Here is a 25,347-nt window from a genome sequence, read left to right as displayed (position 1 = left end):
TTGCTCCTCCGGTTGATGTAGAGGCCCCATCTCTGGGAACCTCTTGTGCCAGAGCCCTGACACTTTCCCGGGCAAAATTCTGGGGGTGCCTCCTCTCCACATGGCGAATCATGGTGAAGTTGCCAAAAGAGTACTTTTTTTGGGGGTTACCCCGTGACAGGACCTGTTTGCAGATCCTGCACTCTACTTTTGGTGCATTCACCTTTTTCTGGTCTGCTGGAAACGTAAAAAATTTCCAGATGAAATGCTCTTTGACCTTCGGCTGAGGAGGCTCTTCATCAATGAATTCAGGCTCATCTTCACTGCTGGATGGTCTGGCAGCCATGATTATCCAAGAAATATGCAAGAGCAAAAAGGCAGGTCTTTCAGTCACAAAAGTGAAAGAAGAAGTGAAGGAAATGGGTGGGGATTTCATTCATTGTAAAAAAAAAAACTGTTAGCAACCAATGAAAAGTGTTATTTTAGGGTCACATGACCCGACGCGTTTACGCTGCGCGCTCCGGAGCACTTCCGGTGCGTTTACGCAGCGCGATCGTAGGCGCTTCCGGGGCGCAAACGTGGCGCGATCGTAGGCGCTTTTGCGTGCGTTTATGCGCCGCGAACGTAGTCGCTTCCGAGGGCACTTACGTTGCGCGCCGAAGTGACGTCATCAAACTTTTACAGAAATGCATAATCATTTTCCTTATTAAAAAAACTAATTTTATTTGTATGGTACGAAATGTTTTGCATTATTATTAACTTTTCATTCATATTTTTTTTCACGAACGACAGTTGCGCTCTGGGTGCGCTTTCAGATGAGCTCACGGAAAAGCTTACCGGAGAGCTTATCTGAAAGCTTCCCGGAGCGCGCACCCAGAGCGCAAAAGAAAAAAATTATATAAAAAAAAATGAAGACTTTAAAAAAAACAGCAAATTGTAAAAAAAAAAAAAAGGTTAGAAACTCGATATACAAAGGAATTAGCATTTAAAAAACCTATGAAATTCACTGAAAAAACCATAGGTTTCACACCAGTTATAGTAAGGAATTAGCATTTAAAAAACCTATTAAATTCACTGAAAAAACCATAGGTTTCACACCAGTTATAGTTAGCTGGAAATTTTACTGATATAAAACCATTGAAATTCCCACGTTATAGTTAGATGGACTCACTATAACTTGCGCGTGCAATGCACTGCTGATGATGTCTTAATAAGCCAGTTAACCAATCAATTTTTAAAAACCATCCATTTAGACACTTATTTAAACATTTATTCTTCCATCAACTTTTACATATACATATATAAAATATATTTATTTTTCAGAAAGACACACATTCACTGGATGGTGTCATTAGTGATGTCATGAGTGATGTCACTGGGGGGCGTGGCTTGGATGCCGAGGAGGTAGGCAGCGTGAGCTCGGAGCTCCGTGCCCGATCCCGGAAAATATCCTGAAAATTCATTCGAACCCCGAGATAAAGGACATTATCCGGTACTGGACGGTACTGCGGAGGGTCCGGGACCCGCGGAAGACGACACCGAGCCATCCCGCAGCAGTAACTTAACTTCGAAAGCTGAACTCGGCCGAGAAGTCGCGGACCCCAAAATGGCGGCGATGGCACGAGATCGCTTGTGACGGAGACATCTGCCCGGAGACCCACTGAAGACCGCTCCCGGACACGCTAGGGGTGCTGGCGGCCGTGTCGCGCCTCTCCCCAGGTGTTGGTAGAACTTTGGGCGCGCCCTTGGGCGGTGGTTGAGGACCGTCTCCTGATTGGGGCGACAACAATGCGACAGTGACTCGGAGACGAGAACCCCGGGTCTCAGGCGCAACTGGTGCTGGCCGAGCCACGACCGCTCAGTGCTTCCTGCCTCTTGGTGACATTTCTAGACCTGAGAACCCGGCCGGAGGACGGTGCCCGGCGACGCTCGGAGGGCGACCAAGAACATATTTGAGGTCCACCGCCCATCCCGGCCCAGATGGGGAAACCGAAGGGGAAGGGGGATGGCGCGACCGACACTGAGGCGGCGGAAGGAGCAGAGAGAGACCAGGCGGCGCTACAGCGGATGCAAGATCGCATCCTGGAAGCCATCGCCACCACAAAGGATGCCCTACAGCAAGATATAGCTCAGGTGGCAACGGGCCTGGGCCTCCTGAAGGCCGACCACGACAAACTTAAGGACAGGGTGAAATCCGTGGAGACCACGGTTAAGGACTTAGCCCCGGCCCAGGCAACGGTGAAGGCCCAGATGGCCGACGTGATGGACCGTCTGAAGGTACTGGAAAGGAGGGCCGAGGATGCAGAAAACAGGAACAGGCGCAACAACGTACGCCTAGTGGGCCTGCCGGAGAAAATTGAAGGCGACGACATGGTGGGCTACTTGGATAACTGGCTGCGGACGGAGGTGGCACCTGAAGGCCTGTCCCCCTTCTTCTCCCTGGAGCGGGCACATAGAGTTCCGGCGCGTCCGCCAGCCTTGGGCCTTCCTCCTCGCCCGGTGGTGTTCAAGTTGCTCCATTACCGGGACAGAGACTGGCTTTTACAGAGGGCGAGAGAGGCAGGGCCCTTTCAAGTGGAAAACAACAGAGTCACCATGTTCCCGGACTACACGTTTGAGACTCAGCGACTTCGGGCAAACTTCTTGTCCCTCAAGCGCGAGCTCCGCCAGGAAGGCATCAAGTACTCCCTGTTGTTTCCAGCCAAGCTAAGAGTGGTGGTGGACGAAAAGTCTTTATTCTTTACGACTTCTGCGGATGCATGGGACTGGTGGGATACTTATAAGGCAGGAACGGACGGTGCTAAGGCCAGGGAGGAAGAGGCCAAGATGGAAAAGCCGATCAGACAGTCCCAACGGATCAGAAAGAATCGCAGGAGGACCGGGAAACCCTCGATGTCGCAGACGGAGGCGGAGAGGCAGGCGGCCCTACAGGCGGTGGTGGACTTATCTAGAGCCGCCAGGACTCAGTCTGGGAAGGGCACGGATTCGGAGGCCCCGGGAACGGGCTCAGAGACAGGACAATCGGAATTTGGTGGAGCCCGGGGCCCTATTGTGACGCCGCAGACCTCGGGGGAGATACTGGAGGCATGTTGAACTGGTTTGGCGGAATGGACTCGTTGGTTGGACACCGGGGCGATGGACCCGCAGCAGTGGAAAGACATTGATTGAGGTTTTGGGGATCTGTACTGTGGGGATTGTGGGGTGGAGCGCGCGGGGCTGATTTGTTGGAGGTTCTATAGCATTGAGCCGCGCCTTACTGGCCCCTAAGGTCATCGCAGTGGGGACTGCGAATATTACCACCTTTCCTTGAGGGGTGATCGGGAGTGTTGGTTTGGATGGGGGTACTTCCAGTTGCGGGGGGGCCTGTCCTGGGGGGGTGGGAGTTGCGAGCAGTTGGGGTTGCTCAAGGGGTTGTAGTTGTTGGAGGGGTTTGGCTTCCTGTTTGGAGAGGGTGGGGGGGAGGGCCCGTGGTCGCGGGAATTAGGCGAACACTGTTCTTTGTTGTATGGTCCGGTTGTGTAGGGGGGAATGGCTAGTACTGGAGCGTTGAAATGTGTGACCTGGAATGTGCGGGGCATGCAGTCCATGGCGCGCAGACATAAGGTTCAGGCGTACCTCAAGCGTAGGGGGGTTCACATAGCGTTCCTGCAGGAGACGCACCTAAATAAGCAGGAAGGGGCGGCTCTACAAAGGCGCTGGAGGGGGCAGTTATTCTACACGACATTTTCAGCATTTGCGAGGGGGACATTGATTTGGATACGGGCGGGGGTCCCCTTCCAAGTCTCGAAGTCATCGATAGACCCAGAGGGCAGATATGTGGCGGTGGAAGGAAGGCTGAGAGGCAGGATGATATCGCTCTGCAATGTGTATGCTCCTAATGTAGACCTGCCTGCTTTCTTGTCTAACGTCTCGGGCAAATTGGCGGGTTACTTGGCGGGGCCGGTCCTCCTGGGGGGGGACTTCAACTCGGTTGAGGATGTGCTACTAGATAGGTCCCATCCCCCGCTACGCGCGTCCCCAGCACATAGGATCGCCAAGCGTAGATTAGAATGGCAGGAGAGCTGGGCCCTCACGGATGCATGGAGGGCGTTGCACCCCACCACTAGGGATTACTCCTTTCACTCGCACCTGCATGATTTACATGTGAGGCTGGATGCGTTTCTTTGTTCGGAATGTGTGCTCCCTGCGGTGGGCGGGGCGGAATACTTGGCAAGGACGATATCGGACCACAACCCCTTGTTGATGTCTCTGGAATGGATGGTGACTGTTAACTGCGTGCCAACATGGCGCCTGCAACCTGACACCCTGGACGACTTGTTGTTCAGGGAGGCCCTGAGTGACCGTATCGAGAGGTATTTTGAGGAGAACAGTGGTTCGGCTTCCACGAGGGCGGTTGAATGGGATGCTTTCAAGGTGGTGGTGCGGGGACACTGTATTGGGCACACGGCAGGGGCACGGAAGACTTTGTTGGACGACTTAGACAAGGCTGAGACACGGCTGAGGGATCTTGAGAAGAGGCGCCCGAATCACCCAGAACTGCAGGAGGGGCTTAGCGGGGCGCGGGAGGGGCTGGCGGTAGAGCTAGAGCGGCTGCGTAGCTTCGACCACAAGGCATACGTGACGAGGGCGCATGCGGAAGGTGATAAGGCGGGGGCGATGTTGGCTTGGCTTGCTAACCCTATCCGGGGGGGAGGGCCGATCATGAGGATACCGGAACCAGGGGAGGAGCCTTGCCACACCCAACCCGGGATCCTGAACAAGTTCCGAGCTTATTATGAGGGGCTCTATCTGAGTGGTGATACGGGAGGGACGGAGGAGCTTGAGGAGTTCTTGGACGGGCTAGAGTTGCCGCGAGTGGAGGACTCGGAGGCAGAAGAGTTAGGGCGGCCAATCTCCCTCGGAGAAATAGGTTGCGCTGTAAAACAGATGGCTAGAAACAAGACCCCGGGCCTTGACGGTCTACCGATCGAATTTTATGGCAAATACCTAGAGCATCTTGCTCCACGGCTGCGCGAGGTATACAATGAGGCGCAGGAGAAGGGCCGACTCCCGGGCTCTATGTGCGAGGCCCTTATGATCCCACTCTTGAAGCCGGGCAGAGAAGGTACGGCGCTGTCCTCGTACCGCCCGTTATCTATGTTGACGACGGATTACAAAATCCTCAGTAAAATACTGGCCAACAGATTGCTGGTGCACATGACGAGCCTGGTTCATGGTGACCAGTGCGGTTTCATACCGACACGCAACACCACCCATAACATCCGCAGACTCACGAGACTGATGGGCGTGGACTGGCCAGACACCGTCTCCCCGTTTGTCCTGTCCATCGACATTGAGAAGGCATTTGACAGCCTCGAATGGGGATACCTGTATGAGGTGATGCGCCGCTTCGGGTTGGGAGACGGATATATACAGTGGACCAAGGTCCTCTATACTGAGGCGGTGGCGAGGGTCCGGGTGGGTGCGCTGATCTCGAGACAATACCCGATCAGGCGTGGCACTAGACAGGGTTGTTCCCTGTCCCCGCTACTGTTTGCGTTAGCAATGGAACCCTTCGCTGCGGTAGCCAGACTGGGCCGCCACTACGCAGGTCTGCCTTTTAGGGGGAGGCCGCACCTCATCTCCCTTTACGCGGATGATTTGTTGATGTTTTTGGCCAATGCCGGCGCCGAACTTCAGGGGGCGCGGAGGCTACTGGAGCAGTTCGGTAGGTTATCGGGCCTGAGGGTCAACTGGCCTAAATCCTGTCTGTTTCCCCTGAGGCCGGGAGAGCCGTGCCCACTCACTGCTCAGGAACTCCGGTGGGAGCCGCGCTGCCTACATTATCTAGGGGTTTATGTTTACCACTCCCCGTCCGACCTGCTGGATGGCAACGTAACTCGCTGTATTAACGCCCTGCGTGGATCTATGGATTTCTGGGCGACTCTACCGCTCTCTCTGGCTGGTAGGATTTCCCTGCTTAAAATGATAGCCCTGCCCAGGCTTTTGTACTATTTTAGGACACTGCCGGTATGGATCCCGAGTTCGGTTTTCAAACGCCTGAGGTCACTGATTATAGCGTTCCTGTGGGGCACGGGTAGGAGACGCATAGCGCTCGACACGCTGCTACGCCCCAAAGATGAGGGAGGTATGGCAGTGCCGGACTTCGAAGGATATTACCTCGCTGCCCAGCTGCAGACTTTTACTCAGGAGGTGGCAAGAGTTTATAGAGGTCCCGAGGACGCGAGAGTCGAAGGCACCCCGCGACACGTTCTGGCTTATATCACGCTGCACCAGAAACTCCGAGTGGGAGACCTGACGGTCGAGGAGCAGACTTTCCGTCTATGTTGGGACCGGGCCCGTAAGCGGGCGGGTGTCCGCCTTATGTACGCCCCCGAAATTCCGTTGGGAATGGTCACAGCCCTCCCACATGGAGGTGACTGGTCACGCTTACTCGAGTGGGAGGAGGCGGGAGTACACGTGCTGGGTGACCTCTACGAAGATGGGGTGTTGCTGCCGTTTCGGGACCTGCAAGAGAGATTTGACCTACCGAGGGGTGACTATCTGCTGCACGCGGCAGTCACAGGCGCCATGCGAGCCCACTGGGGAGAAGGGCTGCAGGAACCAGGTACCTCAATGGCCTGCCAGTACGCCATGATGGCGGCGGGAACCTTTAAGGCCGTCACATGCCTGTACTCGCGGATACAGCGGGAGGCCTTGCAACCTCTGGCAGCCCTGAAGGCCAAGTGGGAGCTGGACCTCCAGGTGGAGATACCAGACACGACCTGGGGCCAACTACTGAGGAGGGCGCGGAAGAGCTCGAGGAATGCCAGGTTCCAATTAATCCACTTCTATGTTATCCACAGGGCATACCTTACGCCCGGGAAAATCCAACAGTACTTTGGGGCGACCGACGCTGCTTGCCCCAGATGTAATACAGCGGGGGCGGATTTCTGTCATATGCTGTGGGATTGCCCCTCTTTAGGCGACTACTGGCAGGAAGTTGGACGGGCCCTTAACGGGGCGACGGACAGGGATATCCAATACACTAAGGCAGTTGGCATCCTTCACTGGTTCCCACACACACCTAGAAATACGATGTCAAGTAAATTTATAGATTTAGGGCTTATCCTGGCCAAGCGGGAGATCACACGAAATTGGAAGTCCAGAGTGGGGCCCACATATAAAAGATGGTATGGGGAGTGTCTGAGATGGGCCGCGTGTGATAGTACCCTACGATACCAGATGGCCTGGAGGTCGAATGATGAGAAAGCACTGGAAAGGGCGACTGCATGGGAGGTGATGGTGCAGGCGCTCAGGGATGTGGACGATGAGGGGCAGGAAGGCGAGAGCGAACTAGCTGGAGCAGACCCTAACACTATACAGGAGAACACACCTTAGCGATTGTTTGCTTCCTCCTGCAACACACCAGGCACTGATACAAGGTTACTCAAGCGCAGCGCGACCACGGGGGAGGGCGGGTAGGAAGCTGGTTTGGAGGGATGTTGGGGTACCGAAATTTGGGGAGGGGGAGGGGCGTAAATCACAAAAGCATTCCAGGGTTATGTGCACAATGAAGCGGTCAGACAATGTAAGACGTATGAGCCCAAGACGGAGATGAAGCTGCCCACATCGCAAGCGGGGAGAGCTCCCCGGACGAAAGACGAATGTATTCAACTGAACTGGTTCTTGTCATAATCATTTTGCTGAAAATCTTGTCTGTACTGTTATATTGGTGATGCAATAAAAATGATGTTAAAAAAAAAAAAAAAAATGAGTGATGTCACTGACCATGTCATGAGTGATGTAATATGTGACGTCATCAGCAGTGCTTTGCACGCGCAAGTTATAGTGAGTCCATCTAACTATAACGTGGGAATTTCAATGGTTTTATATCAGTAAAATTTCCAGCTAACTATAACTGGTGTGAAACCTATGGTTTTTTCAGTGAATTTAATAGGTTTTTTAAATGCTAATTCCTAACTATAACTGGTGTGAAACCTATGGTTTTTTCAGTGAATATATATATATATATATATATATATATACCACGTGACTCCTCTGGATTTCTCGGTGTCTCCAGCGCCTGCTCAGCTGCTCAGCACACCAGCAAACAGAAGGGAGACGGACCACGTAACATCAGCATATCGTTTTTTTATTATTCGGTACACAGAAAGCAGCTACGCGTTTCTGACAAGGTATGCCCTTGTTCACGTTGCAACATGTACGTAAGACTTAATGCTTTTTAAATGCAATTTCAAAAAGTGAACACCCCTTCACAGTGACGTAGTGAGTCATGTGACTTAATGAATAGTGAAAACATACTACCACAGTATATGTAAATACATCTGACGGTAACATACAGAAAAAATATATAAATCACTGGTTAAATCCATAATCAGACGGTAATAGACAGAAGAGATAAATAACTGGTTAAATCCATAATCATAAATGTGCATTTTAGGCAGTCAATATATAAGGACAATTTGCGTCACGTAATATTAAAATATGACAAAACCTCATTTCTTGTGAGAATACTGACAAGCTACTGAAGCTGGGAAACTCCCACATCCAAAATGTACAAAAAGTTTGTCTGATCACATAACCATGGCAGTTTTTGATAAAGTGCTAAGTGAAGGTTAAAAGTAAAGTGCAAAGGTTGTGAAAAGTGCAAGGAAGAGAAAGCTGTACGAGATAAAGTGCAATACCATTCATTAACACAAGGACGAAAAATATCAAAGCACATCTCAGTCTCATATGGGTATAATTGATTACCACAACATTCTATGTGCATGATTCGTACCTTAATAATAATAAATAGTATAAATAGTTAAAACATTATGAAATCCAATAAATACACCTAGATTAGTGATAATCTATTGATGATATATATACAAAAGATTAAATAGCATATATATACACCTATGATGACAAATGTAAAACCCCAAAAAAATACATATGGTGATTTCATATCTATATGTAAGATATCCTTCATCTTATCAAGTAGAAAACAATATACAAAAATAGAAAAATACAAGTATATATAGATATAAACATATAAAAAAAAAAATATATATATATATATGAAATATCTACATCTTCGTATATACAAAAAGGAAAAGGTTCATCAAGATATGTACAAAAAAGCAGCAAGGAATGTTATCAGACCCGACCTCAACCTCGAAATAGGGAACCTAACTAAGAGGGAGGAAAAGATGGTGGGTACGGGTCTGGGGAAATATGCAGGCAATATAGACGGAAGAACAATGCAATATATTACAAAAAGTGATGCATCTCATCAATATTGTTCAACCCGTTGGGCCAACGTGTATCTAGCTCTAGTATCATCCTTGTCTCCAGCTGTCTTAAAAGTGATTCCCTGTCTCCTCCTCTTTTCACGGGTGGTATAGCACCGATCACAAAATACTTTAAACAAGATAAATCTTTGTTATGTGCTCTTTTGAAATGCCGGGCCACCGGATAGGCAGGGTCACTGTGCAAAATCGCGCGCAGATGTTGTAGAATCCTGACGTGCACCTGCAGCTTGGTACTACCAACATATCGTAAACCGCAGGTACACGTCAGGACATACACGGCAAAGTCTGTTTTGCAATTAAAATTGCCTGTGATCTTTTTTGGCTCTGTAGCAAAAGGAGTTAAATATTGCGAGGTGTTAATGCCAAATCTACAAGCGCGGCAGCTGGAGCATTTGAAAAAACCTCTTGAAGGTTTTAACCAAGGGGTTTTAGATTTTAATTCAGGGGCAGGTTTGTCCAAAGCGGACCCCATACTTTTCGCCCGTCTGAAGGTGATGATAGGATTGGCTGGCAACCTGGTATTCAATATGTGGTCACTCAATACTATAGGCCAATTCTTTTTAAAAATTGCCTTTAATTTTCTGTCCTCGCTGCTAAAAGCTGTGATCATCCTTGGGCCATCTTGTTGAATATCAGGAATATTGCTACTTTCTGACTGTGTCTGAGGGGAAGGAAATAGACTTTCTCTGGATCTAAGTTCTGATTTTTCCACTGCTTTCCTGAGAATCTTATCGAATACCCCCTGACTTTTAACCGTGCTAACAACTCATCTAGACATTGTTTGTAGTCAGTAGGGGAACTGCAGATTCTTTTGAGTCTTAATATCTCTCCATAGGGTATCCCCATGATGGTATGTTTGGGGTGCATACTGGCAGCGTGTAAAGTCATGTTGCCAGCAGTGGACTTCCTATGGAGTGTAGTACTAAGCTTAGCATCAGACACATAGATCTCCACGTCCAAAAATTGCATCCGGATTTGGCTGATGTTAACAGAAAACTTCAGATTCATGGAGTTATCATTCATATCCTCTATAAACAACAAAGCCTCATTTTTGGACCCTTTCCACACCATGAATATGTCATCTATATACCTCAGATAACAAACACGTTCTCTCATGGTAGTGGAGTGTGATGCGGTGAGGACCTGCTCCTCCCACCAGCCTACGTGTAAACACGCATAGCTGGGGGAGAAACAGGCCCCCATCGCCACCCCTCTCATTTGTCTGTAGATGTCTTTGCCAAATGTGAAGAAGTTATTATGTAGACACCAATGAATTAGTCCCAATATGACCTTATTATGCTCATAGAAAGCCATGGGTTTTTTGTCCAAGAAATATTTAATTGCATTCAAGCCTTGTTCGTGGTTGATACTCGTGTATAACGATTCAACGTCCAACGAGATCAGCCACATGTTGTCTTCCCATTCAATACAGGCTATCTTGTCCAAGAAATCACTGGTGTCACGAACATAGCTATCCAGATTTTTAACAATATCTTGGAGAAAGAAGTCAATATATTGGCCAACGTTTTCGCCCATGCTTTTAATGGCAGAAACAATTGGCCTCCCAGGTACTGGTGTAACTCCTTTATGCACCTTCGGAATCAAATACAAAGATGGCATTATTGGAAATTCTGTGTTCATAAATTTGTATTCCTCGGTGGAAATCAGTCCTTCTCTCTTCCATTGGGATAGCAACAGTTGTAGCTCACTCTTGGCATAGAGATATTCTTTCCGGCTAGAGACTTTGTAACACAAGGGCCTCTGAAATGTAATCTTGCTTGGGCCAAATCACTAGGTTACCACCCTTGTCGGATTTTTTTATTACTATTTCATGATTTTCTCCAAGTTTCTTTATTAGTTTGCCATATTCTCTTCTCATAAATGTAACTTTCCTTTTAGATTTAGAATTGGTTTGCTTGTATAATTTCTTGATGTCACTTACTACACAGTCATTGAAGACGTCGATAGCGTCTTTAGGTGTTACGGGAACAAATTTGGATTTGCTTTTGAACGGACTGAGGCCCGCTCCCTTTTGCAAGACAGATATCCTGCTGAGTCTTGCCTGTGTGCAAGCATCTACATCTGCCTCAGTGTCATTGGTGGAGGTATTTAGGTCATTCGCATCTAAGAAGATATGTACATCCGAAGCTGATAACATATTCAAGTTGTCAATATTTGATTCCTCAGATGTATCATTATCATTAGATGAGTATTTGATGGTTTTGAGCGCAAAATGTTTCTTTAGTTTTAATTTTCTTATGAAAAAGAACAGATAGACTCTGGTCATTGTGTAATTAAAACTCTGGACAGGACAAAAATTCAAGCCTAACGATAGCAGTTGTTTCTCTGCTTTGGTTAGTGTTACATTTGAAAGGTTTATTATAGTATTATCATTATCGGCGTTTCACCCATGGTTTCCTGTTTCTGGTTTGTGTTTGGGCGCCGTTGTTGCCGCTTGCGCCTTTCTTTTCTCCGCTTGTTCCTTCTTTGTCTGTTAGCGATAACTTTTGCCTTGGCCCTGGCCTCAAAGTCTGTAATCTTTCCTCCACTATAAAATCCATTTCCTGTTGCAAGCTGAGTTTGGCTAGGCCTTCCAAGTTTAATTCCGAATTTATAGAGGAAGAGGAGGTTACATTTTCACTGGAGTTGCTTATCAATGAGCTTGCATCGAAGTCCAAGCTACTGCTCTCCACAGTTTCATCATTTTGTGCATTTTGGCCTATGTTGGTAGATTGTACATTGCCACTATATGAGCCAGCACTTGTACTGGCTTTCGTGGCAGCACCCGCTATTACCGTAGTAGATCCATCAATGGCATTTTTCTTTTTGCTGAAGGCTTGTCTTTTAACTGAATCATACTTCCGTGAAAATGTAAATATTTTCCCATCACGGTAATCGTTAGCGTCACGGGTGGCGTTAGTTGCCTTTCGAATTTTAATTTTGTCCTCGTGCTTTTTCAACCTCTCATTCATAGTATCCGATATTTTTTTCATTTCTTCCCCCTCAGCATATGTGGATAATTCGCTTTCCAAAGCTCTGATCTCCTCAAGCAGCCTGATTCGGTCTTTAGCAGCATACTTGATTAAAATGCAGACCAAATTCATAGAGGCCGCCAAGTTACTTTCCCCCCATTCCTGTAACATGGCGGGATCTGGTTTCTCAAAGCTTGGAGCCAAAAGGATACGTAGCCCACGGGGGACACGTCCAACCTCCTCATACTTGCTTAGAGACTTATGCTCCCACCACTTCGTGCACTCGAGTTTCTTCAACTTTTCTAGCTCTTTAAATATCGTTTTCAAATTTCTTGTTTGTTCAGGTTGAGTAGTTCTATTAGGCTCTCTGGTATTGCCACTCTCGTTGGTTACACCGTTAAACATGTTAACAGCAGCTTCCTCTCGCTGTTTGTCAAGCTCGTCTGACATATTGTTTTCCTTTCTGTGTTTTATGTTATCCGAATTGGTGTAGCACGTTTAATCTATCACCGGATGGCCACCCGGTTTCCGTAGCGTGCTGTGAAACTTCCCCACCTGGTACAGGCTCCGTTCACTCACCGATTAGCAGAGGCAGGATCCGCTCGGTATGCCGCGCCCTCCGACACGAACCACACCGCAGTTCAACTGCCAACGCGCCTCAGTGTTTCGTTGTAGTTTGCCGACCAGGGGGCAGCCTCCGGGATATATATATTCAAAATAGGATTTCTACTCCACTTTTGTCAATGGAATATTCGAACCTGCTTCCCATCTACCTCCAATAGCTGGACACAGAAAACGGCACTTGCAGAGTTATTGGATGGATTTTCAGAATCCCCTAGATCACAGAGTAACAATCTAGCATCTCGTGCAGCTGGAACTGTAGAATTGCGACTTGACGTTGTTGCTGGGTTAGTGCTGGATTCAGTTGTTTTGGACGACGATTTTGAAAAGAAAATCTTTTTTAGTTTTAGTTTGCGGATAAAACGGAACACATCCGCTCTCGTATTGGTATAATTGAAGGTGCTCTCCGGACAGTAGTTTAATCCTAGAGCAGTTTTTCTCTATCACCCCCTCGCTTGAGGGGTGCCACCGCATCAATCCTAGAGCTAACAATTGTTTCTCAGCTGCAGTCAATATAACATCCGACAGATTGGTAATGGTACAATCTTGCATTACTTTCTCTTGTTGTATCATTGTTTCTTCTTTTTCTGCGTTTGCTGCTGCTGTGGCTTTGCGTTTTTTCCTTCTGGCGTGGCGTTTTGCGTTCCGCTTTTTGCGTTGTAGTTCCTTCGTAATCTCGGGCGCAGAGTTTGCAGCCGATCCTCCACTAAAAAATCAATCTCTCCACCGAGATCCAATATTCTGCCTCCCGGTCTTCCATTGATGCTGCTTGTTTCAGACAGAGAAGTACTCGAAGCACTGACTAGCGATACAGCATCCGCATCGGAATCTTCATTATTCTCTGCCAGTTGGTCGGCTCTCAAAGGTGCATTCGTTTGATTGGATCTATTTGTTAACTTCGACTGTTGGGCTGTGTCGAATTTACGAGAAAAAGTGTAAATTTGATCCGTTTCATAGTCCTTAAGATCTCTCGCATATTTATGCACCTTTCTGATTTTAATACATACCTCATGTTTGTGGAGCCGCTCACTAATCTCCTTACGTGTGGCTGTTATCGTTGGTTTTATGTCGGGGTCAGTGATATTATCGAGCTGTTCATCTAATTTCTTTATTTCTTCCAACAGCTTGTCACGATCTATTGCAGCATATTTTATAAGAATTTTAACCAAGTTCATCGAAGCCAGGAGATTACTTTCGCCCCACTCCTTCTGCCTCGCGGGGTTCGGATCCTCAAAACTTGGTGCCAGCATTATTCTTAAGCCTCGCGGCACTCTACCCGCTTCCACATATTTGGTGAGCGATTTGTGCTCCCACCACTTTGTGATCTCAGATTTTGTTTTTTTTTCGAGTGTTTTAAGAAGTTGCTTGGCGTCCTGTTGTGCACCACAGGGTTGGCTGACTTGCGTGACAGTGCTTGTACTGCTCTGATGTATATTGCTAAGCAGAGCCTCTGCAGCATCTTCACGCTCCCTTTCCAGACTTGCTGACATGGTGCTCGTGTGAGGATTTAAAACGTACCGTTGGCGGTTTGCCAGTAACGGTCTTCTTGCCTTAATGCCTTGAACTCATCACCTGGATTCCTTCGAATAACGCCACTAGCTATTGGCTGCTGCACGTTCTCGGCTAGTCTCACAGACCTGCTGATTGCGTGTCCCAACGGCGATTGTGGTTCGCTGTCAGGTCCAGGGGGTCTCGCTAATTTCCTCCTCTGAATGAAAACTTTGATTGTAGCTGTAGAACGAGGCCTCTTATTGACGAGTGGGTACCGTGAACGGAAGACAGCAAGCCTCCGCTACATATAAACCAGGAATCTTCACCACTTCCGATGCACGGCGAAATGAAGACACGGACCCCAGGCTATCGGCAAGGCAGATTTATTAACCTCACAACGGGCGACGCGTTTCGAGCAACGAGTGCTCTTGTTCACACACCTTACACCCGGTCAGCTGACTATTTATATACAGTTGTTTTTTGGTGATGCTACACCTCTCTAGTGAGTTACGTGTTAAACCCATGAACATAAACAAAATACTATATAATACACCGCATGAATGCATTGTGGGTTAAATAATCAAAGCAATCCTGGCCGCTGTCAGCGCGGACCCGAGCAGGCGCGGACCTCTTTTCCTTGAATTCAGCTTTTTTAAATAAAACGCCATCACACCGTCAGTCGTGTTAGCAGTGATTTTAATGTTGGCAATCACGGAGCAAGTGCTCTCTCCGACGCGTTTTGCTCCACATATATATATCGAACTCCACAGTCCTGTCTTGAGGTGCGTGGACCCAAAGGCGAACACGAACACAGGTACAGACCACAACGAGGGATGGCGCAAAATTAAAGTGCCTTTATTCCACAGATGGGTAGAGGCATGACTCGTTTCGTCCGGGGAACCCAGACTTGATCACATGACATACCCAGAGAGACATGTGGTTTAAATACTGAGAACAACCCCTTCTAGCCCCACCTGCTTTTTGTCATAGATACAGAGAACATACTACCCCAGTCTTTGCACAGTATATTGTGTGCTCAATCGTCAAACAATTCATTATATTGATTATAACAAATAACACCGTACTATATACAGTTGTAATTATACTCCAAACACAGAGGAAAACTCATCACTTTTTTTCCGCACTGTTTAAAAAAAATATATAAAACCCCAATAAGAAGATTAATTCAAATGGGAAAGTGCAGCAGAAAAGACAATGAAGGGCAAGTGCCCTAAAATATGTTCAGCTAATCTATTTAGAATATGTTCATCTCAGATAGATTTACTGAAGGGGGACACAGAGGTACACAACACAGTATATAGAAAACCACTCGATATGAGAAAGTGCAAAAATAGTGCAAAAATAAGTTCAAATTTGAATAGAGCAATAATACCAGAACAATTCCAGGTATCGGCAGCATACGTATAGTAGTTGTCAAAGTGCAAAGTGCAATAAAGTGCATTTTAGTGTGTAACCGGCTAATTCATAAACGTTACTTTCAGTTAGCAGCAGAAAATTTCGAGAAAGTGCATGCAGTGCATTATAATCACAGACCCTAACGGGCGATATCTAAAAAACTCATTAAAGGTTATCCATATTCCAGAGTGTAAAAAATAGTTGTTATCCCATTCCTAATTGTAAAGCCCCATTAAGCTATAAAGAATCATCCTAAGCACGTATAAAAACTGGTAAAACCGGTAAAACCACTATAAAATCGTGCTAATCCGAATATGTTGTTAAAAGCTAAGATCTAAAAGCGTTAATGCAATTATGAGGAAGCATTTGAAAGGACCTACACTGTCATCTCTATATATTTCAATAACAAAATATAGATTCTAATCTTAAAAAGCTATAGAAAGTTGTGGAGGTCCTCCCCCATGTTAAGGCCATCCGGGATTTTACTGTTAAGAAGTACTATATAGTGGCTATCCAATTGTCTCAATTTCTTTTCTCTATCTCCTCCGCTTTTAGAGACAGGAACCGCATCAATTACAAAATATTTCAAGTCGTTAAGATTATTATTGTGGACTTTTTAAAATGACGCGCCACTGGATAACTGGGATCAGAATTAACTATTGCCCGCAAGTGTTGTAAAATACGGTTAAACACCTGGAGTTTAGTACTTCCAATGTATTGCAGATTGCAAGTACATTGTAAGACATATACTGCGTGATCTGTCTTCCAGGTGTACAGACTGTTAATCTTACTAACAGTCTCTGAAAATGCTTCATGATATTCTGTAGTGTTAATTCCGAACTTACACGCTCTACAGGAGCTGCATTTATAGAATACAGTTCTTTTGGATAACCAATTAGATTTGATAGTAACTTCAGGGCTTGTTCTAACCAGGGCATCCCTCATAGAGGGTGCTCTCCGAAATGTTATGGCTGGATTGTCCTCCAGTAAGGGGGCTAACGTGATATCCATCTTAAGGATGGGCCAGTTAGATTTAAATTGCCAGGAACGTAAAATCAGACAAATTTTGAAAAGTAGTGATTAGCCTAATTTTGGTTTTCTCAGCCCCACTATACTCAATTTCTTCAGGGATATCCTTAGCAACCTAAGTTTCCACAGAAGAATTAGGGCTATTGGCCATCACTTTGTTTAGGGAGTTTATACCTTCATTTTTGTTGTAGCCCCTGATTAAAAATCTTTGAAATGAATCCTCCAGACAGATATTCAGATCCACCTCATTGTTGCAAATTCTCTGAATTCTTAAACATTCCACATATGGAATACTTTTAATTAGGTGGCGAGGATGATTACTCTGGGCATGTAAAATGGAATTTCCTGCTGCAACCTTTCTATGCATCCTGGTCTTGATCTTATTATCAACAATATAAACTTCAACATCAAGAAAATCTACTTTGACATCATTTATAGTGGCTGTGAATTCAAGATTCAATGCATTGATATTGATCTTTTTGACAAAATCTTCAGCGGAAGCTTTACAACCCTGCCAGATTATAAAGACATTGTCTATAAAGCGCCACATGTTGATGATGCCTGTCTCTGTGTCTTCCAGACAACCACGGGGCCAACCCAGAACATGCCTCTCCCACCAGCCCACGTGTAAACACGCGTAACTGGGGGAGAAGCATGCCCCCATGGCCAGCCCCCGTAACTGCTAGTAGACCTCGTTATTGAAGAGAAAATAATTGTTTTTGAGGCATAAATCAATCATTTGGATCAACATCTTACTATGATCATAGAATCTTATATCCTTTCCAGACAAGAAATGTTCAATTGGTCTTAAACCATCACTGTGATTTATGGATGTGTAGAGAGAAGAAATGTCCATTACCAAAAACTGATACTCTGGTTTCCAACAAACTCCATTCAATTTATTCAAGAAATCACTAGTGTCTCTTATGTACGTTGGAAGAGCCTCCATAAAGCTATGAAGAAAAAAGTCCACATACTTCGATATAGGCTCCAATAATCCGTTTTGGGCTGAGATGATCGGTCGCCCCGGTATAGGAGGTATACCTTTGTGGATTTTGGGCAACAAGTATAGTGTGGGAGTGATCGGATGATCTTTCTTTAGAAATTCAAACTCCTTTTTGATTATTAGCCCATCTCTCTTCCACTGTGTCAAGTTGGTGTGGACTAATTGCATCACCTTATTTAATTCATTGAAGGAGGCCTTTCTGTAGCATAATGGATCATTTAACTGTCTCGCAGCCTCTTAATTATAGACATCCCGTGGCCATAGAACAATGTTGCCACCCTTGTCAGCTTTGTTCACTATAATATTGCCATGAGTATTGATTTTACGAATGAGAGTGGAATATTGCTTGTCTCTATAGCTCTTATGCTTCTGATTCAATGCCACAGTTCGATTTAAACTCTTAAGGTCCTCAATCATACGATCGTTAAAAATGTCAATGGAGTCCCTTGGCATCCGTCGGACAAATGTAGATCGGGGACAAAAAGGACTTTTAGCAGCGCTACCACTCCTGATACCCATAGATTTCAACACTTCTTGAGTATTTTCAATAGATTCATTGTCTGAGTCTAACAGAGAGTGTGCAGTTTTCAGGGCCGTGGTGTCAGATATAGTAAAAGTCCTACTAGGTTGAGATTCTTGCAAAATATTTGTGGCTTGATCACTTTTTTTGATCAAGGTATGATATTTCAAAAGCTTGAGTTTTCGAATAAATTTAAAAACATCAATCCTAGATTAAACATATTTAAAACCATTATTTGGGGAAAAGGAGAGACCCAAGACCAGGAGTTGAGTTTTTGCAGTACTTAAATCCAGGTCTGTATATTCATTATCTTTTTTTGTTTTTTTGGATTTTTTGATTCTTTTCTCCATTTTATTCTTTTTCTGCATTTGATGTTACATCATTTTCTATGGTGCCAGAGGAGATGATACAACTCATTGATTTGATTGAGGATTCCCCTTCCCTCTTTTCTTCTTCGCGAAGCCGCCAGCGCTTCCTCCTCTCCTTGCAGCATTTATTGCGCTTGTGGTGCCTTTCACTTGTTGCGTGCCCCTCGATCTTAAAGTATTGTGCCAATCTTCCACCATAAACCCCAATTCTTCTGATGGGGTAAATCTACTAGCAGCAACTTGTTGATCATTATTTTCGTCTTCAGAATCTGTGCTGCTGTATATGGAGCTCAGATCTGTATTTGATAGCGCAGGAGCAATAACTGGTTGAACTTGTGGTGTTTGAACTGAGGGTGCTGTGTTGGTTAAAGCTTGTCTTTTTACCTACTCAAATTTCCTTGAAAAAGTAAATATTTTACCATTCTCATAATCAGATTTATCTCTTGCAAACTTGAAAGCTTTGCGTGTTTTGATTGTGCTCCTATGTTTTTCCGAACGTTTCTTTATTTCCTCCCGCCCCTTAATAATGGCCTCTTGTTGTTCCATAGCATTCAGTTCTAAATTCAGTGCTTCTATCTGGGCCTATATTTCCATCCTGTCAATTTCTGCGTACTTCACCAGCATGCACACCGTGTTCATCGAGGCTTCTAGATTGTTAAGGGCCCACTCCTTAAGCATAAGGGGGTTGGGATTCTCAAATGAGGGCGCTATTAATACCCTCAGACCTCTGGCACTCTCCCAGCTTCTTTATATTTCTACAAACTCTTCTTCTCCCACCATTTTGTAAGCTCCGTTCGGAGCAGTTTTTCCAATTTCTTTAATTTTGTTTTAACATAGTCTGACTCACTCACTTTCTCTTTAGTTTTACCTCCGCTAGGAATAGCCGGTAAATTAAAAAAAGAGCGTCAGCTGCTTGCTCTCTATCTCTGAAGATGTCAGCTGCCATTGCCATCTTGATTGTCGGTAGTTGTATAACATTAGTTAATAAAACCACACGTGTAATGTTCACCACGTGAAATGAAATGAAAAGAAATTTTTAACGCGCAACTTTGCCCAGCGGGCGTCAAGGCACGTGAATGGTTATAGAAATTTCTCCCCCTATCTCTTTTACCCGCAAATAACCAATACTTAAACTTCATGTATTATTATGGAATTTCTACTGTCCCATTTGAGATTTTATATATATATATATATATATATATATATATATATATATATATATATATATATATATATATATATATATATATATATATATATATATATATATATATAATCTCAAATGGGACTGTAGAAATTTCATAATAATCCGTTGAAGTTTAAGTAACCAAATACTTTAGAAATTGAACAATAATAAAAAACGAATTCCTTAAACATGTCATGCAGCTAATGTGATAATACAGTGAAGTAGTTTTCTACCTGTCCACAAATCACTTCAGCTCCTTGACAGGTGTAATGATCTCCATATAAATACTGATATTGCTATATTGTAGTCTGCAAACGTTATATCACCAAGTTGCATTCTCCTATATTTCCTATCAATTTAATTGAAATTTAGATCTGACATTACCATTTTTTTATTACATCTTTCTTCTGTAGGAGCGGGACAAGGTAATGCCACTTATTATCCAGGGATTTAAAGATGCAGCAGAAGAGGCGGGAACATCTGTTACTGGTGGGCAAACCGTATTAAATCCTTGGATTGTTCTTGGAGGAGTTGCAACAACAGTTTGCCAGCCTAACGAGTTCATCATGTAAGTCTGAAGCAAAATTGTTTGCCCTCATGTAGAAACAAAATTAGTCTAAGGTGAGGTGCTTTTTGCCTTTACATTCATTTACGTTTTAAAGGATAATTTTTAGAAGGGATAACTTTACACAAAATGGGGAGGCATTGTTATTCGAAATACTCTATAATATGTAGAGTATGACATTTAAGCTTTCTGATATACCTGCGTATACTGAGAAACGAGTCCTAAATATTGTTCCTTAAAGAAAGGATATCTGCTGTAGTCCGTTTTATGCTTATTATGTAGCATTGATTTATTTCTTTGTGTCCTATGAAATCCCTTGCTGATCACAATTAACTGTGTGTATTTGTCACTGCGTGACTTTGTAACTGTGACATGCCTTTTGTTACAGAAATTAAAATTTCTGCCTGTATCTGACCCTCTGTAAAGCATTTTCATCATGTATTCATAGAGCGTACATCACAGAGACAGAGTTTATAAAAGGCAGTAGTGCAAGGTTTGCAGTGTTTCTATAGAGTGGAGTGTGTCTCTTCATCCTCAAGTAGCAGGTACAAAGTGTGGATTGAAGCCTGCTCCTCTACCACTCTAGAAAACCTGTTGACAGATGCTGGAGAAGTAATTTGTTTCTCTGAACACTCTGCTACAAAGCACTCTGTCTGTTCCAGATTCACATGGAGAGGCGCTGAATTTCATACCAGGTAGTACAAAACTCCATACAAAAATTGTCATCCAATTATTTTAAGCAAATCTGTATATCCATCACAGAAAATATTATCATGATGGTGCTTGCAGTGTTGTTGTGTAGCTGTGTTAAAGGAGCTTTATAAGCAAATACTGACATCAGTGCCTTACCACCATTGGCAATTTAACAGCCTGTTGTACACCTTGGATAGAGTTTGGTGTCTTGTTGTCCAGACAATATAAAACAGCTGTGTATTAAAGCGGTTGCTCACTGTAATCAGCCCATCAGTCAACTGTCAGTTGTGAGGAATATCTTACTTTTTCAGAGTGCGTGTTTTACTCTGTTAAAATTGGTGGTGGTGCTAAGGTCCTCTGCTGTATTTTGACGATGGTAATGGTGATCATTATCAGACAGTTCTTTCTCTCCAATCCTTCTTCTAAATGTTATCATTGTCATTTGTACTTTAAATTTGAGGAGTTTCATTCAAACCTGGTGGTAGAATACTTTTATGAAAAAGCTTGAGGACCTCAGTAGATTTGTATGGTAAATCATTAACTAGAGGTAGAAGTCTGAGTGTGTTATTTTTAGAAGGATGCCAGTGGGTGGGGAACTCCAGTACACGATTTCCTTTTAATTTCACATAAAGCTAATGTGTGTTACTCCTTCTCTTTGTCTAGGCCAGATAATGCGGTTCCAGGAGATGTGCTTGTGTTGACGAAACCCCTTGGAACACAAGTGGGCGTAGCTGTCCACCAGTGGTTAGATATTGTGAGTATATTTTGAAGACAAAAACCATCTTCAGCTACATCTGTAAGCCTGATTTAATTTAAACACAGCATGCTGAACCATTATATTTTTATGATTATTAATTTGAGGTGTTGGCAGTGGACCTGGATCTCTCAGTAATGTAAACATGCAGTTATCAGTTAAGTATGTATGGATTCATTTAATCCAAAACATGTGGTAATCATTTACTTGCGTTGCGGCGTGGAGCATTATTGGGTTGAGGTAAGCAGTGTACACAATAACCCTTACACACCACAATGTTGCAAGCATAACAACATAGATGAGCAAAACAAGGACTCAATCAATCAAAAGTCTTTATTAGGATTTGCAAAAGGAAATCCAGAAAAGAATAGAGGACAATAAAAGATTCAATACAGTGATAACTGTATCACTCTTGTGCACCAGGACTCGGTGGCATCGGCGCCAGAAGTCTGTCACCTGTATAGGCGCCACCTCTGGGTACTGACATCAGTTCTTTTCTTTCTGCACCAGTTAGCACTGATCCGGAGAAAGAAATACTCCTCTATTGGTTTGTGACAGAATATATTCAACATTTTCTCGATGACTTTATTTTGAGGAATTCTTCCTCCTGGTTGTGTCTAGGATGTCTTTGAAGAAGACCGGGTGTGAACCGTGTGGTACCTGTCATCACACCATGTCGGTTACAGACCCACACCTCGTGTGCCTGTGGCGTGCTCGGATTGCCGGGCCATGGCACTGAAGGCTTTAAGAGAGTGGTACCTGAAGTTGCTAGCGGTCATGCAGGTGACGCTGCATCGCACAACTTCTTGGAGACCTCGGTCCCGATTAAGATGTAGTTTGTGGGACTGCTCCAAGAGACCCAAGTCCTCCGCTTCCCATTCCAAGTCATGAGGACATTTTGGGAAGAAGCATAAGCAGTCGAAGGAGCATCGGCATGAGAGGCACGGTTCTTTGTCGTCCATGCCAGGGCCAACTACGAGACTCCCAACATTTCCAGGAGTTGGAGCGAGCCCCGCTCAGGTAAAAGAATTATACAAAGCCATGCGCCATGTATTTGAGCGGCCTGGCCCCTCTGGCACTCCTTCGGGCCACGCGGTGTCCGAGAGGGCCTTATCTGGTTCCACTTACTTCAGAGTCAAGGCTGCTACCAATGCTCTGGCACGTGGGGTGCCTCTCCTGGACATGTATTGCGTTGCCACAGGGTAGTTTCCTCCCTCCATACTTTTCACAAAGCATTATTGTGTGGAAATCAGGTCTGTCGGAGAGCACTTTGCCCATTCGGTCCTGTAGGACTTTTAGTTTGAATCCGGTCATAGACCCACCACTTGGGAGGTACTGCTTTGGAATCTATTTAAAAGATGAAGAACCTGTGTTTGGTACTCTCTTATCAAGAAAGCAAGTAACTTACGTTCGGTAACGCTCTTTCTGGTAGAGAGATTTTCTAACCGCAGATTCCTCATGTCCCTTGCGTACCCCCCGTTCTGAGAGCTGGACTCTTTTTTTACTTAACATGATCCCAATTCTAGTAATCTACACACTGGTCCAAACCAATCTGTTGGTGGGCTCTGCATCTGGGGGTGGGTACAGCCTTGAAAACGACCGACATCCGTTTGCTTTGGTGGGCTTACATTTGACTCAGCATGTCACCTCTGCAGTGGAATGACGTCAACGGGGTTTGTAGAAATCAAAGAGAACTAGTTATAGGTTAGAAGTTCAAAGTGTGTGTTTCAGAATCAAGAAAAAAACATGAGTTTTTTTATGAAGGCCCTCACCCACCAACCTAGTTGGTGGCATGCTTCATCATCGGGCCCAACCCAGGGCACAGAGTTTGCCTCGGGTGTGCTATGGCATCTGCTTACAGCGGAGCGGATTTTGTTAAGTGAGCGTGTGGTGTTGGTGAATCCCACGGTGCCACCTACCAGCGCACAGGATTACTATTTAAAATGTTCTGGATCCAATCTGACGCCTAGGGGATATTCAAAAGATAACAAATCTATGGTTAGAAGTATCCATCAGAAAGTGCCTCACTGAAGGTAAGTAACTTGTTAACTACCTGAAGCCGTCCCGAAAGACATTAAAAGACAGGAAAAATACCAGGCTTCATGGCCAGCAAGAGAAGCTTCATGACCCTGCTTCAGGAAGGGTAGAAGGGTGAGGAGAAGAGGGACCTTCTACCACAACTCCATCACTCTTCAAAGACAGCCTGAGAGTTAGAATCAGAAAGAGGCATCTGCATAGGAGGAGCTGTCATTTCGGGTAGAGAAAGGATACAGTTGCAACTTGCTCACTGTTTAAGGCTAACACCCTGCTTAGACATTTGAGGTGTAAGCACCTTTCAGTGTCGAAGCTTTTGTCAATGTTCAAGAACCACGTTCAACACAAGGCCATTCACCATCAACATCACCATTGATCACGACTGCTGGCTTTCTCATTCAAGGAAGACTTCCACACTGAGGAGATTACTGCAACATTGTGGGAAAATGCCTCTTTTTAAATGGTTAGCCCCCACCTTTTGCCTGGACATTGATGTGGTTTTGATTGTAGTGCAAAGGGTCCCTGCCAACGAGGTCCACTGTGCCAGTGCTTCTTCCCTGAAAATATATCCCCAATTAGTACTTCTGCCACCTGTAAGTCCCTAGTAAGTGAAACCATGGTTATCTAGAGCCTGAGAGCTGAAGAGGGTTCCCTGGGACCCCCTCAGTAGGACCATGCCACTGCCTTTTCAGCTTGCATGCCCCTGTGAGGTGAAAACCAACAAAGTTGACATGGCACCCTGCCTGGGTGGCATGCCGGCCACCACTTCCTAAAGGTATAGGTAAGCCACCCCTCTAGCAGACTTTATAGCCCTAAGTAGGGTGCACTATGCCACAGGTGAGGGCATATCTGCATTAGCATATATGATCCTACAATACTTCAGCCAATTCTTAAATATTGAAGTGTCTGTGAAGTCTCTAAAGTACATGAGCTGGAAACTCGACAACTTGGGTTCCCCTGCACCATGATGGCTTTAATGAAACCAGGAGTGTTTGATACAAATCCACTTCTTGTAATATATCCAGCCTGATGCCAGTGTGAGATTTATTAAACCATGTACTCAGTGGGCAACCTGAAAGCCTACCAATACTGACTAGCTTTAGGCTGCCGCCACACACAAACATGTTTCTGGACCCCTGGGTTAGAACCTCTGCCTTCTGGAACCAGAAACAATGCACATCCTTAGCAGAGGTGTCACACATCCTCCATCAGGATGTGCCCATTGCTCAAAGGGAAGATTCAAAGGCCTGCTGTCTTTGTAATGTAACCCCCAGCCTCTGCTGCTAGCAGCATATGGCAGCCCCTGTTTTGACCGAGACCGAGAGAGACCCAGAGAGAGAGGGAGACCCAGAGAGAGAGGGAGACCCAGAGAGAGAGGGAGACCCAGAGAGAGAGGGAGACCCAGAGAGAGAGGGAG

General features: G+C 45.1%; 1 protein-coding gene across 4 annotated transcripts in view; it reads left to right on the top strand.

Moving 5' to 3' along the window:
* Positions 1-25,347, top strand: part of SEPHS1 (selenophosphate synthetase 1) — a 305,207-nt gene that overhangs the window by 119,361 nt on the left and 160,499 nt on the right. For all 4 annotated transcript variants that reach the window (XM_086919661.1, XM_086919658.1, XM_086919660.1 and 1 more), the window contains exons 5-6: positions 20,298-20,452; positions 21,806-21,896. In XM_086919661.1, coding sequence (XP_086775787.1) covers positions 20,298-20,452; positions 21,806-21,896 — 246 coding nt within the window. The remainder of the gene's footprint in view (positions 1-20,297; positions 20,453-21,805; positions 21,897-25,347) is intronic.

Source organism: Lissotriton vulgaris, chromosome 1_1 (assembly GCF_964263255.1).
Source record: "Lissotriton vulgaris chromosome 1_1, aLisVul1.2, whole genome shotgun sequence".
NCBI classification, from domain to species: Eukaryota; Metazoa; Chordata; class Amphibia; order Caudata; family Salamandridae; genus Lissotriton; species Lissotriton vulgaris.
This window is presented reverse-complemented; position numbering and strand designations above follow the sequence as displayed.